The 14,311-nt window shown below is 31.8% G+C and overlaps 1 protein-coding gene across 3 annotated transcripts; it reads left to right on the top strand.

The window, feature by feature from the left end:
• Positions 1-442: 442 nt before the first annotated feature.
• LOC100818935 (MADS-box protein AGL42) lies at positions 443-14,035 on the top strand. 3 transcript variants are annotated; one of them, XM_006606024.3, is made up of 9 exons: positions 443-723; positions 1,079-1,143; positions 1,273-1,457; positions 4,708-4,786; positions 11,974-12,035; positions 12,213-12,312; positions 12,418-12,459; positions 12,590-12,631; positions 13,598-14,035. In XM_006606024.3, the coding sequence occupies exons 3-9, from the start codon at positions 1,276-1,278 to the stop codon at positions 13,733-13,735; spliced, it is 645 nt and encodes a 214-aa protein (XP_006606087.1). In that variant the 5' UTR covers positions 443-723; positions 1,079-1,143; positions 1,273-1,275; the 3' UTR covers positions 13,736-14,035. The 3 variants fall into 3 exon arrangements, with proteins under 3 accessions (XP_006606087.1, XP_040869258.1, XP_003555365.1); XM_041013324.1 differs by lacking the exon at positions 1,079-1,143 and having other exon boundaries at positions 1,205-1,457; XM_003555317.5 differs by lacking the exon at positions 12,590-12,631.
• Positions 14,036-14,311: the final 276 nt, after the last annotated feature.

Below are 14,311 nucleotides of genomic sequence, written 5' to 3'. Positions count from 1 at the left end.
TGATTAGTTTATGTACGTTTAGTTGCTTCTTTATTACACCTTTGTTTTTACCGGTTTGATATGCAAATTGTTAATCAAACATTTTGTCAAGTTATTTTGACAACACGTAATTCCACTATCTGGAAACTTGCAGTTTTCCATGGTGACAGTTCAGACTTTTTCCCAAATAGTAAATTTTGACTACAAACAACTAGTATAAATTATTAGTATAAACATACAGTGATATTATATATAATTTATTTTTTCATTAGACAAAAAATCATATTGACCAAGATGCTTTTAATGTTTAACATTTTTTTGCTATTATATAATATTCTTTTAAAGTGAATTACATTATATTTAAATTATTATTCTTCGGAACTTTAATCTTTTATATATTCAAATGGCAAAGGGGGATTTTTTTTTGCCTTAATTAGTTACTTTTATTTTGCGAGACAATTGAATTAGGTGATAAGAAACACTCAAAACGATATTCATTTTCCATATTTCTTTTTCTGATCTCAGTTTCACGTCAACTGTTGGGGTATCGATTCTCTGGTAGGATGACAAAAATGGATGGAATAAGGGAATATACCCTTTTCTGTGGTCTGAATAATAGCTACCATAAATGCCACTTTGCTGGAAGTGGGGATCCAAGGACTAGGGTTTCTGTAATATTTGCCACTTCTTTCTACCACTCCTTACACTTTCTCTTCTTTAATTACTTCAACTTGAAGATAGTTGGTGAGTTTTGCTCTTGTCTGTGTTCCTTGACCTATGCTGAAAGCCAAGAGCTCCTTCAATTAACTTTTTATGCTCAGATGAACTGGTTTAATTTTAAGTTTGTAACCATTCTGGGAGGTCAATATTACCCACCACATTAATTAATTTAATTTGTCTAAAATAATCTAAACCGAATATTTCTCTGTAAGATCCACTTTGGAGCCGGCGGATCAATAATATATTTCTGATAAATTACTAAATCCTTTTTAATCATGTTCTTCTATTGACTATTTCTACTCACTCCGATATATATATATATATATATATATAGAGATTGTGGGGTTTAACTGTTGTTTCAAAATCTTACATTTTCCAGCTAGCTTTAGAAAGAACACAAATTAAAGGGAAACTCTTCTTGAAGACGTTTCTTGCTAATTTTTGGTAATATTCTGTCCCTTACTCTTTCTGATTTGTTTTTCTTACTTTACCTTGTTCTATCTAGGGCTTGACCAGAAATTTAACCCCTTTTTTGGGGGGGGTTTATGTCTTCTTGATTATATGTACATATAGGAGATGGCGAGGGGAAAGGTTCAACTGAAGAAGATTGAGGATACAACAAGCCGTCAAGTGGCGTTTTCAAAGCGTCGAAGTGGTCTTCTAAAGAAAGCTTACGAGTTATCCGTTCTTTGTGATGCAGAAGTGGCTGTGATAGTCTTCTCACAGAACGGAAGGCTCTATGAGTTCTCAAGTTCTGAGTACGTTTTCCTTCACTATACTTGTTCTGCTTAAGAAATACTCAAATAGATATGCAATGTCTATGATTGCTCATGGATATGTATGTACCTGTGATTCTGATGTGGGAAAAAAGTGTAGATGGGTTGCTTTGCTGGTTCTGTTGGTAAAATTTGTTTCCCTACCTTACGTTTTGAGGTTTGTTGCAATCTGCAGAAAAAAAATAAACGAGATTGTACTGTGGCTTCATTTGTGAAATTTTCTACTAATGACATGTTTGGTTTGCGGTTGTAAAATTATGTTTGAGGTAAAAATAATTTTACCAACGGATCAGGATACTTGTTTTTACGTTTGTTTTTATCTGTTGAATTTACATTGAACGCATGCCTGTAACATTTTTACCTGCAAATCAAATATGTACTAAGTTTTATTGATGACACTAATTGTGGATCTAAGACCTTAAGTTGTATATGCATTCAAAAGAGGATAAGAGATGCATAAAGAAAAATAGGATAAGAGATGTGATAATGTTATCATATCCTATTAGGGCAACAAATAATGGATTACTAGAGGAAAATATGTTTATCTTATGTTATCATATCTTATAGAACCAATTGAAAAAAAATAAAGTTTAAAATAAAATATTTAAATAATAATAATAAATACATGAAAGAAGTGAAAAGTAAGAAGTAGGAGTTTAAATATATAAAATTAGGAGAACAAAATATACCCCTGAAATATACATGCATCCGCCACTGGATGGAAATTTCCTGCTTAATTTGTAAAGACTAGTCATTCATTGTACTGGCCTACTGGGTTTGAGACTTTGAGTGTACCTGTACTCAAATTTGGATAATAATCTTGGCTGAATAAAATGGTAGTCCCTTAGTAAGTTTGATACCCTTTTGAATTCTAGTCAATTAGTCATTTCAATGTTTTCAAAAGTGATGACAAGTCTATTTTGGTGATGTTCTTCCAGAATACACGAGAGTGATCGAGTGCCTGGTTGAATTTGAAGTTCAAAAACTTGACACTCCAATTTTTGGTTGTTTGTTCCAAGTATTAGTTATCGTTATAGCTAGATATAAAACCAATCTATCAAGTCCAATTCTCACAAAGCTTAGTTAATTAAGACGTCAGATGAAGGATTCAACTATCCCTTAAACAGTTAATGTGGATCACTAGAACCTATGTAGAGTTTGATCATATGCAGTATCTTCTAGGACGATTTATTGACATGGTCTCTTGTACTAAAATCACTTCAAATTTAAATGTTAAAGCAACTTCATTCAACTTAAATTCACATCTACTTGAAGAAACCCCATTCTTACTTTTTCGAACCGTGAGACGTGGAAGTTTTTGGCTTTTGTGGAACAAGGTGTGGACATTTTCAAGTGCATGAGTGTGCAGGCATGTGTTTATGTATGTGGTTTTCCTTTTCCAATAAGCAGTGTTAAGGAGAATATATATCTTTTTTATTTCCATCTTGGAAAAAGGGATTTTACCTATAGTATTTACGAACAGTTCTATTTCGTGCATTCCGTATACATATTTCTTTCTTTTTTAAAATAAGAATTCCGTACACATTTCTTATTTACCCCATTTTTTTGAAAATGACGACAGGTTGGTTTTAGGACTATATATAACAATTATACATAATATTCGTGTCGAATAAAATTTGGTTGAATAATAAGTTATAGTTTTTTTTTATAAAGGAGAAAATCTATAGGTTTTGTTCCTGTGTTGAATATTATGTTGGCCATTAGCATTGATCAATTTGATTTTTAACACGTAGGATTATAAGAAGTAACGAGAACAACAATATATAATGCTTTGAAACGCAGCAGAAAACTTTTCAATCCTAGGGTATAATATAGTTACTACTTACTAGTATGTACTATTTCACCCATCTTCACCTGTGGACTGGACTATAGCAATGCCAACTCAAGATCAATAATGTGGTCAATCCTATATGCTAGATGACTTTAAATAAGGATTATTTATTAGTTATAACTTATAGCAGGTCAAATTCTTAGTATCTGTTTCATTTTCTGCTTCTTCTTCTTCTTTTTTTTTTTTTTTTACATTACGATGTATATATTGAATAACGCTGCATGAGGATTTAAGTTCGATCCTCTTGTAGCTATTGTAAAAAAAAAAGGTTGTATTCATACATTAATTTCTCGTGTTTTAATTAATGGACACACATCTTAATCATTGTGGGTACGTATATCTTTGTTTTTCCTTTTGAAATGTCTCAAAAAGTTAATTAATTTTCAGTACATTGTAGAGTAGACAAGGTGTGCATGCGCGTGGTTAAATTGTTGCCTTCGTCATCTAATATAATTTTAAGAATGAATTTTATTATGAAGAATTGGGCCGATCAAATCAAGTGGTTCACGGGTGGGGTGAGGGGTTGTACTTTCTTTTTCCTTCTTAAATTATTTGAGATTATTTGTAGAGATTTAAGTTCTTCTGAAATTTCATAGTTGTTTTTCTAATATTAGTCACTTAGATAACAGACTACATGACGTCGACAAAAAGGTTTTTTTTTTTTTTTTCATTTCTATACATGGAAAATACATATATCCTTTAGTCTAATTTTGCTGAGCCAATGATATTTGTCTTACTTCTAAATAATTTTAGCTTTTAAGTATTTTTTTTCTTAAGAATTTCAAGAGAAGTTTTTTATAGACTGCCTGTGAACACAATAAAAGTGTGAAAACAAAGTTCAAGAGCCATGGGTGTGTTTGTTATGCTTATATATATATATATATATATATATATTCGTTTTCAGCTGATATGTTGACTTATAATAAAATGTCACTTTGTTTTTACATTTTTTCTTCGGAATTTTCAAAAAGGAACTAAAGTAAAAGCAGTGAGACATTTTTATAATTTTTGGTAAAAACTTGTATATCAATTAAAATAAAAACAGAAAACAAATAAACACATGCCTAATTAATTAGATATCTAGTTATTGTAGTAGTACTTAATTTAACAGCTTAGGTATCGAGTATATATGGGCAGTTGACTGAGTTTTTTAAGAGCTAAAACTTATCTGCATAGTTTTATATTAATTTTAGAGTATAATTTTGATACACGAGTGTAAAAAATTTTCAGTATCAACTAAAACTCACTCTAAATATGATTTTTAAAGAAATTATTATAAAAAATTAATAATCTTATATCATATATAACAATCCATAATCCATAATTAAATGAGAGTATAAAATTCTTAATTTTAACAAGAATTTGTTTTAAATATTTCAGCATGACGAAGATTTTGGAACGATACCGAGAATATACCAAAGATGTTCCTGGCAGTAAGTTTGGAGACGATTATATTCAGGTTTTACTCTCATCTTACACATTTAGAACAGTCAGAATTATGGAAGGGATTATTAATAATTGTACATATATAACTCTAATGTTTTGTATATATGTACCAATCATAATGATCCGACCCACTAAGATCGGCTTAATAATCAAAGATTGAGATAAATGCATGAAGTCTTAAGTTTCATTATCATGGTAAAAAGAAAATAATGATCCAAAAACTGACTTGCACTTCATTCGTAAACCAGTTTTCACGTTTTCGAATATGTTCTTCCATATATCTTACTAGTATACTTTTTAGTTTTTAAAGGTATCTTTGATAACAAGTACTGAGAAAAATAATTAAACATTGGTAACACATTTTGATGGAGAGCATCTATTTCCAGATCTGTCAAAGAAAATTGTATAAATTGAAGTATGAGGGAAAACCTTACATATATTTAGACAGTTTAATGTTTTTTCTAGTCTTTTTTTTTTTTGGCATGCAAAGTATTATTGAGAAATAGAGTGTACGGCTACTCTAACCCATGTACAAAATAAGGCCATATTAGAAGGATGAAGGATAAAGAAAAACAAGTTATAGAGTCAATACGCCAATCAAGAAATTAAGAACGAATTAGCGCTGTCCAATTCAACTTGACCTTGAACCAAGCCTACAATCTAACCTTTATCAACTCTAGAGTACCATATAAAAGTTAAAAGAAAAGAAACACCTTGAAACACAATATTGTTACTCATAATTTTAGTAGACCATATCACAATATACCAAATAAAATGTCAAATAGAACATATCTTTTTTCGGTTTTTTTTTTTATCATTTGGTGTAATTTTTTTTTCAAAATTATCACATGAAAATACTTTTTAAATTAGTTCTCATTTAGGTGTAAGTAGCAAAAATAATTATGACTTTATATGACATCAGTTTTAAAATATGTGTCATTGCAATTAAAAGTCATAAAAATTTATAACTTTTGTTTACAAAATTGTAATTACTTTTATGACTTATTCTTAAATAAAAATTAATTCAAAGTATTTTCATGTGATAATTTTGAAAAAAAAAATTACAAGATGGTAAAAAAAGCTCATCTTTTTCCTTATAGATTAAAAGCTAATATGGACACGAGCAGAGATATCACTAGGCAAAACTCCAGTAAAATCAAGCCATGCAAAGATTGCATTCCAAGTTTGGTTTTTCACCAGATAGTTCAAACAAAGGTAGTGATAACCTATCTAAAATAACCCTCAAGATAATGCAAGCACTATGAGAGGAACAAAACGCTTCTAATTTTTAAAAAATGGTAGATTGAGAAGAAAGTGAGTTCCTTAATAACAGTTGAGACTGCTTAAGAATATATACGATGATTCAAAATTAAAATTCCTACATGTATCCTCCTTCCAAACCGAGTGATATCCGACATAAAGCTCAAGACATTCCTGGATCTACCAATAGCTTTTTGTTAACCCGTTGACAAACGCACAAAATTATCTTAAGTAGTAAAGTATTCAAAAGTCCAAGTGTTGAATTCATATGGACTTTGTTTGTACTTAGATTAATGCAAACCCAATTTACAAGCAAAAGATAAGAAATTTAAATGTAAAATTTAAAGAAAATAAGAGAGAAGAAGAATAAGAAATTTAAAATAAAAGATTAGGAGATAAGATAAAAATTAAAGAGATAAGAGATTAAAGTAAAAGATAAGAAATGTAGAAGATAAAATAGATAATATAAGAAAAGTAAAAGATAAAAATAATGATAAAAAAATGAATTTAGGATTTAAAATATATCAGGGCCTAGCATGCCTAACCACCTTTGATTTTGATGCAATAGCAATATTTTTCTCTATTTAATGTTTTCTCATCTTCCATCCACATCTATTAAGACAACCCTAATCCCTCAAGATGAAGAGTCTAATCTATCTATTCTCTCTCCCAAATCCCTTTGCAAATATAGAATAGTAAATCTCATGAAGCATGAAGATGTATGCAGAGACAAAATAAAGTCACTTTATCCCTAGCAATGAATTGTTTAGATGTCTTTTCTCAGTTCTTTAGAAATTATCATTTCCCAATATATAACCCCTAAAACTAATGCATGGATGATCAAGCCACACAACAACAATAAAGCACAAGGAAATAATAAAAATTGGCATTGCATTAAATAGATAAAAAGAAAAAATTATATTATAAGGGCATTTGACTGCTAGGCTCCCAACAATAGGATTTTAACCTCTCATTATCATGAGAGATTTTTACACTATAGGGACTGATGTGGATAAAAGAAGAATGATAGATAGAGGAAGAAAATGGGATAATGGACATAGATAATGGGTTCCCCCTATTTAAGATACTTATGCTTAGGATTATTCATTAGAGAACTCTGAGTCTCGGTGTCTCGGTTTATAGGTGTATAGGGATTGGTATCTCGGTGTGTATTTTTCCTTTGCTTCCTACTCATTTTATAAGTCTAAGGTAGCTTTATTTCCACGCGACCTTGCGCTTAGCTTGGGTTTTCGTGCTAAGCGCGTCTTTGAGCTTCTTTGTGGGTCTTCTTTGTGCTAAGAGTGAGTTGGCCACTAAGCGAGGAGACGCACTGGATCTGTCTTGCGCGCTGTTAGCTCTTTGGCAAGTGTACCAAATTGTCACAAGTAGTAAAGTTCTCGGAAGTCCGAGTGTCGAATCTAGAGGGACTTTGTTTGTACTTAGATTAATGCAAATCCAATTTAAAAGCAAGAGATAAGAATTTAAAATAAAAGATAAAGAAAGATAGAAGATAAGGTAAAGAAAAGATAAGATATTTGAAGATAAAATTAGAAGATAAAAGAAAAAGATAAAAGATCAAAACGATAAAAGATTTAAAAATAAGATTAAAAGATAAAATTAAAAGATAAAATATTTAAATTGCGATAAAGATAACTACTTCTATGAAATTCAAATAAATAAAATCTAAATCTACTAAGCCTAAATACTTACTCCTAAAACCCAACAGACAAATGCAGAATCCATATAAGGAATAACTACTTCTAAGAAAAACCAACAATAAAAATAGGGAATAAAATTTATATATTAAAATCGCTAAAACCTGACAAGTCTAATTAGCCTAGATATATGGATTCTGGATTTGCTGTTATCAATACCAGTGAACTAATTCTGCCCCACATCTATCCATCTAGTTGCCCCTGATGCCTCACGATGGCAAGCCTACATTAATTACTTATCTTCCAAATGCCCTTTGCGAAGACTCAATAACTAAGATGCTTTAAGATTACATTCTAGATGTTTGCTAAAGCATGGGCATTGAGGCATTAAGTCATGCTAACCCAATGATTTCTTTCTTTAATTTTTCTATTAAGTGTTACCCTCTCCCGAGTGGCCTAACCCTAACCGATTCACGCATTCATTCCTTATCCCTAATTAGGCTTTACCCTCTCCCGAGTGGCCTAAAGACTAATAGAAAACAAGGTCCGAGATGCAAAATAAGCAAGAAAGAAAAGCAGATAAAAGAAACTGGAAGAAAACCCTCTAAAAGATAACCCGATAATTTCCTCCTTTTAGTGTTCTCTTAAGCGTTACCCTCTCCCGAGTGGCCTAACCCTCAAAACAGATTCAAGTATTCATTCCTTACCCCTAATTAGGCTTTATCCTCTCCTGAGTGGATTAAACCCTAACAGAAAGTAAGTTCCGAGATACAGGATGTAAAAAGAAAGAACGGTAAATAAATAAAAGAACCTAGAGGGAATTCCTCTTTTTATTGATAACTCTTGAAATGCTCCATACATCAATGGCTTTTTAGGCCTGCCAGGCCTAGCTAAGGGGTTTAGCCTCTCATAGTCATGAGGGCTTTACAATAAGAAGGGGGGTGAAAGAAAGGGAGTAAATGAAACCCCTAGGAGAGGGGTTCTGTGGTGGTGTTTTTCCCTTGGAGTGGCTTTCTATTTATAGCTGCTGAAGTGGGCTTTGGGCCTTCGTAGGCGCGCTTAGCGCGACACCCCGCGCTTAACGCACGTACTTCCTGGCCCGCTTAGCCTGTGACGCGCGCTGAGCGCACGTATTGGGTTGGGCCTTCTTCAAATTTTCTTCTTTTCTTCAATTTTTCTGTCCTTTTTGCTTGTTACACCTCCAATTTTTATACCTGCAACCAAAAATTCAATTTAATTAATTTTCTAACTTTTAATCACAAATAACTGCTAAATAATTAATTTCAAGTCAATATTTGACTAATTTTCTACTATGAAAATACAATTATTTAGCAGTTATCACGCGCTAAGCGAGCTATCTCAATCTTCAAGTTTTTGTATCAATTTCCCTCCAAAGCATTTGAAATCTTCTTCTTTTAACTTTTGCTAATAAAAAAATACAAAAATATTAATTTCTTTATTATTTCATTAAAAACAACAATAAAATAAAGAAATTACAATCATTTTTAGCCAAGATTGACTATCAAATTAACTCAAATTTTGCAGTTATCAGTTCCCCCAAATTAAAATCTTTGCTTGTCCGCTTCTTTAACGTTATTAACTTAACGAGTCCAATGCCTTCAAGGTGGCATGAAAGTCACATAGAACACATATTCCTTTCATTTTCGCCTCTTAGCTAGAGATTCCATGAAACTCATGTATCCTGAAAACACCTTTCATATCATTGCAAGAGAAGTGCTAGTGATCAAGGAGAGAATGACACTTAAAGGTTTATCATGTTTTTCATGCCTTTGTTCCTTGACAATCAGTTGATGAGGAGAGGTATTGACTTGGAGAATACTTTCTTGTTGAATTTCTACTTGTGAACACTTCTCTTATTATTGTTATGTTCTCTCATATTTTTTTCTTCATCTTTTTTTCTTGAATCATGCTCTTCTACAAGACTCTCCTCATGAGCTTCAATCTCTACAAAGTTTTCTTCCCTTGTGACCACAAATTTAGCCACTTATTTTGCTAGCTTACCAAATTAAATTTCCAGATTTTTAATTGTGTGTTGAGTAGATTCATATGTTTCCTTGATTTGCATCAACAAATTGTCAAGATTAGAACTTCTTTCTTATTCATATTGATTATAGGGTTGTAACTTTTTCTCCCACTGACAATTTTCCATGGAGTAACTCTTGCTAACCTGAATTTTTTGATTCTGCATTGAGTTTTGATTGACTTCAAAGCTAGCTTGGGATGTTTCCATGAATTGCATAAACACATTCTCTAGATTATAAAGTCTTTTTTCTTCATATTGATTGTAAGGGTGTAACTCTTGTTCCCACCAAGAATTTTCCATGGAGTAGAGATTATAATTATTATTGAAATGCTCTAATCCACAAAAATCACAATTTATCGTTGGTGAGTGACTGACCCTTGATTGTGTGCTTTTAAGATGCTAAGTCCACCTCTTTAAAAGATCTTCCATCTTTAAAATATTTTTCATGGATCAAGTTTTTCTGAGGTTTTATCCTACAAGCATAGACTCACAAGAAAAAGATATCTTTCTTTGTAAAAAAAATATAAGAGTGAAGAAAAAAAATGAAAAATAGTTTTTTTTTAAAAATAAAATAAAAAGTTAAAAGATAGAACTGATTGGCAACACACCAAATTGTCTCAAGTAGTAAAGTATTCGAATCCATACATGAACTTTGTTTGTACTTAGATTGATGCAAACTCAATTTATAAATAAGAGATAAAAAATTTAAATGTAAAATTTAAAGAAAGTAAGAGAGAGAAAGGATAAAAAATTTAAAATAAAAGATTAGGAGATAAGATAAAAATTAAAGAGATAAGAGATTAAAGTAAAAGATAAGAAATGTAGAAGATATGATGCAATATTTAATGTTTTTATCTATTTAATGCTCTGAGTCTCGATGTCTCAGTTTGTAGTTGCGTAGGGATTGGTATTAAGATAGTTTAATTTCGACGCGACCTCACGCTTAGTGCGGGCTTTCACGTTAAGCGCGCCTTTGGACTTCTTCGTGGATTTTCTTCGCGCTAAGTGTGGAGATGCGCTGGACCTGTCTTGCGCGCTAAGCAAGAGCTTCACAGACTTCAACTTTTTCTTCCAAGTTTTTTCTTTAAGTTTTTACATCAATTTTTCTCCAAAGCACTTGAAATCTTCTTCTTTTAACTCCTACTAATAAAAAATTACAAAGATATTAATTTCTTTATTATTTTATTAAAAACAACGATAAAATAAAGAAATTACAATCATTCTTAACTAAAATTGACTATCAAATTAACTCAAATTTCACAGTTATTACTTTTTCCCCACACAAATAGACCTCTCATCTATGTGCATAACCAACACCAAGTATTATTGATCCACTCACCCATTACAACCATTAAGACATCCTTATAAAGAGATACTTGATAAAGATGAGGGAAGTAATGTATGCATTTAACATATCCAAACAAGTATTATAAAAAAAGTCCAACTCACAAAATCAACCTTAAAAATAAAAAATTGTCTCTTCCTTCTTTGAACTAAATCCACAAACTCAATGGTCAAAATCACACCATCTAAAATTTGCCGGCTTGGCGAAGCTGTTCGACATGATGAAATATAACAGACCCAAGAAACTAGTGACGAGAAGCCTCCATATAATTTTATTAATAATGTCAATCAAAGAAATAGGTGTAAGTTTAGAGACTGTTGTGGATTATCCTTTGTAGGCATAGATGCGATAAACAAAGATAAAAATGCCCTTTAGAAGCTTAGCACGGCAATAAAATTCACAAACCAATGCACATACCTCTTCCTTAAGAGTGTCCTAACACCTTTGATAGAAAGCGAGGTTAAATTCATCTAATACTTTGGCTCATAATCCCATCATATATAGCTCTATATATACCGCATCCTCGGTCTCTTCATGAGATGAAAGAGCTATGAGGAACTTATTAGTAGAAACAGCATCAAAGCTCATTTTATTTACCTTTTCAAATGATCTTTGAAAAGCTTTAATTAGTTTCTCCTCGAAAGCATGAACGCTTTCCAACCATCCACCTTAATTGCATTCCATGTACTGCCAGTGCATGGCTAGTGCGTGGTTTACAGCTTTTTGAACGTAGCTAGTGACAAACCAGACAGTCATACGTAGATACTTGATACGTAACCTTGTGTTGATAATGTTTCAAATTATGATATATATATATATATGAATTTTTTATTGTTTTTGTGATAGTAATTGATATATATATTACTGGCTTATTTTTTGTCATCTTTTACATGCAGCAACTGAAGTTAGACTCCGTAAGCATGACAAAGAAGATTGAGCTTCTTGAACATTCTAAAAGGTAGCTGAGATTATAGTGCTGCTGTCACATTAGTTGCTTTATTTCATGAATGTTCTTTTAACATCTCTTAGAGCTATATGTAAAGCTGATTTTACATGAGTTGTTGTCAGAAATGAGCAGCACTGACACCTACAATTTTTGCTTCATAATTTGAAATTGAGTATATGTGTCTTTTAGGAAGCTGCTGGGACAAAGCGTGAGTTCTTGCTCTTTTGATGAACTCAAAGGAATTGAGGAGCAGCTGCGGACAAGTTTGCAAAGAGTCAGGCAGAGAAAAGTAAGTAACAACCTGAGTTGAGATAGCAAACATTAAGTGCTCAAATCCCTCTAATTAAATTAATGGAAGAGACAAAATTGAGAGATTTTAATCTTGTTTATTCAGACTCAACTATATACGGAACAGATTGATCGACTACGATCTCAGGTAACCTAGCTTATCTTCAGTACTTTTTATTTTAGGGTGAAAAGCTTATCTTCAGTGCTATTTACATGGAAATGCTTACTAGTGTTATTGAAATCCTTTGCGCCTGACACATTTTTCCCACTGAATTTAGGAGAGTAACTTGCTCAAAGAGAATGCTAAATTAAGTGCAATGGTGATATTCTGATCTTTCCCTGGTTTTGTCTCGTATAGTTTATTATCCCTGATCTTTTATATGCCAAAAACAAATGAAATAAGCAGATCCATTTTAGTTTTTATAACTGTTTAAGTTATGGCGTTTTGTTAAGTGATCGTAAGCTGAGGCATGGAATTTGACTTACCATTTGAAAGTTGTAGTAGTTAACCGTAGTATATTTTTGTTGAGAAAACTTCCTTAAAAATGAATTTGATTAGTAACTGCTTAAATACCAGGCCATTATAGGGACTTATAATGATGGTAAGATACTTGTTTTAATGAAATTTGGTGACAATTCCTTGTCATCCCCTGATCTTTCAGATTTAATTCTGACCTTGTATAATTAATTGAGATTATTTCATTTATAATTTAGTCGTTTACTTTATCTATATCTTTGGAATTATGTCAAACACTATAAGAAAAACGTCAATTTCCAACGGAAAATAACCGACGGATCTAAATTCGTCGGAAACGTTATAATTACTGACTGACAGATCATTTTAACAAACCAGACTAATTGTAAGTATTGTTATTTATATTGGTAACATGTCATAAAAACATACTTATATACTTACAAACATCTCATAAGAGAGAATAAACTAAACTTGTCCTATTTTTCCTGTAAGACATTACTTTTTTTTTAATAACCTGACTTCTTAAAAAAGAAACAAGTTTCTCTTATTCTCATTATCATCTTGTACACACGATTTGCTTCAATTATTCCCCCCCTTTTTTAAAGGATTTTGTGGTATTCTCTTCCTTCAATCCATGTACACCTTCTCTTGCATGGTTTGATAAAAAAAATAATATAGTAGCTAGTATGATCCTCCTACAAATAATGGTTACATTACGTAACTGCTTATCACTTTGTCTAAAATGGGAAGGTGGAATCTGTACTTGTGGAAAGGGAAACTAACTTTTCTCAGCTTTTCTTGTTGATGGCAGTATCAGAGGGCGGAAAGGTCATCCCGGCAGCAATGGCCTAGACACACACAAGCAGAAGCAGAACCCCACTGTTCAAGTAGCCAGAGTTTAGATGTGGATACAGAACTATTTATTGGACTTCCGAAGCAGCAGTGCTGATTATATGTACATATTTAATCTACTAATCATTTTGCAAGATGACAAATCTCAATGTTGTCTCGCAAAATATCCTTTCCTTAGTGTGAAATCTCATAAATCTCTATCCTTCTCAATATAATTCTTTATTATAATCTGGGCTGGTTTGAATTATTCAGATAAATAAGAACAATATTGCAAAAGAGCAAATGTATATCCCGTATATAAATTGAGAAGACAGGCACATGGATTGGAGTCTTTTCAACATTTATCATTCAAAATCTGTATATTTTTCGTTTACTTAATCGTAGTAATGTTCATTAATTCTGTGTAGCTTTGGGGTGTGTAAAGCTTCATAACTGAAAATTTTGAAGCTATTTAGCGTTAGTGATCTGTATTAGTTCTGATCCCTGTGATTTAAAATGGCTTGAGATGAGTTGCATTGCAGAGCTTTTTGGTTCAGGTCCAAACTTTGGTAGAGAGAATGACAACGCATGCAAAACACGAGTTGTTAGTTTCCAAACATGGCTAAATTACATGAAGTAAAAGTAATGAATCCATATTTATAGCGACTAAAGGTGTTTATATTTATATTTATAG

This window comes from Glycine max, chromosome 20 (genome assembly GCF_000004515.6).
Source record: "Glycine max cultivar Williams 82 chromosome 20, Glycine_max_v4.0, whole genome shotgun sequence".
NCBI lineage: Eukaryota > Viridiplantae > Streptophyta > Magnoliopsida > Fabales > Fabaceae > Glycine > Glycine max.
The sequence above is the reverse complement of the archived record's forward strand: the minus strand, read 5'-3'. Positions and strand labels throughout refer to the sequence as shown.

Bases quoted from the DNA above. Each gene is read 5' to 3' on its own strand.
- LOC100818935 (XM_041013324.1), top strand. From the start codon at position 1,276: ATGGCGAGGGGAAAGGTTCAACTGAAGAAGATTGAGGATACAACAAGC. The intron at 4,787-11,973 runs GTTTTACTCTCA...TTTTACATGCAG, and splicing joins TTGGAGACGATTATATTCAG to CAACTGAAGTTAGACTCCGT. The intron at 12,460-12,589 runs GTAACCTAGCTT...CACTGAATTTAG, and splicing joins TTGATCGACTACGATCTCAG to GAGAGTAACTTGCTCAAAGA.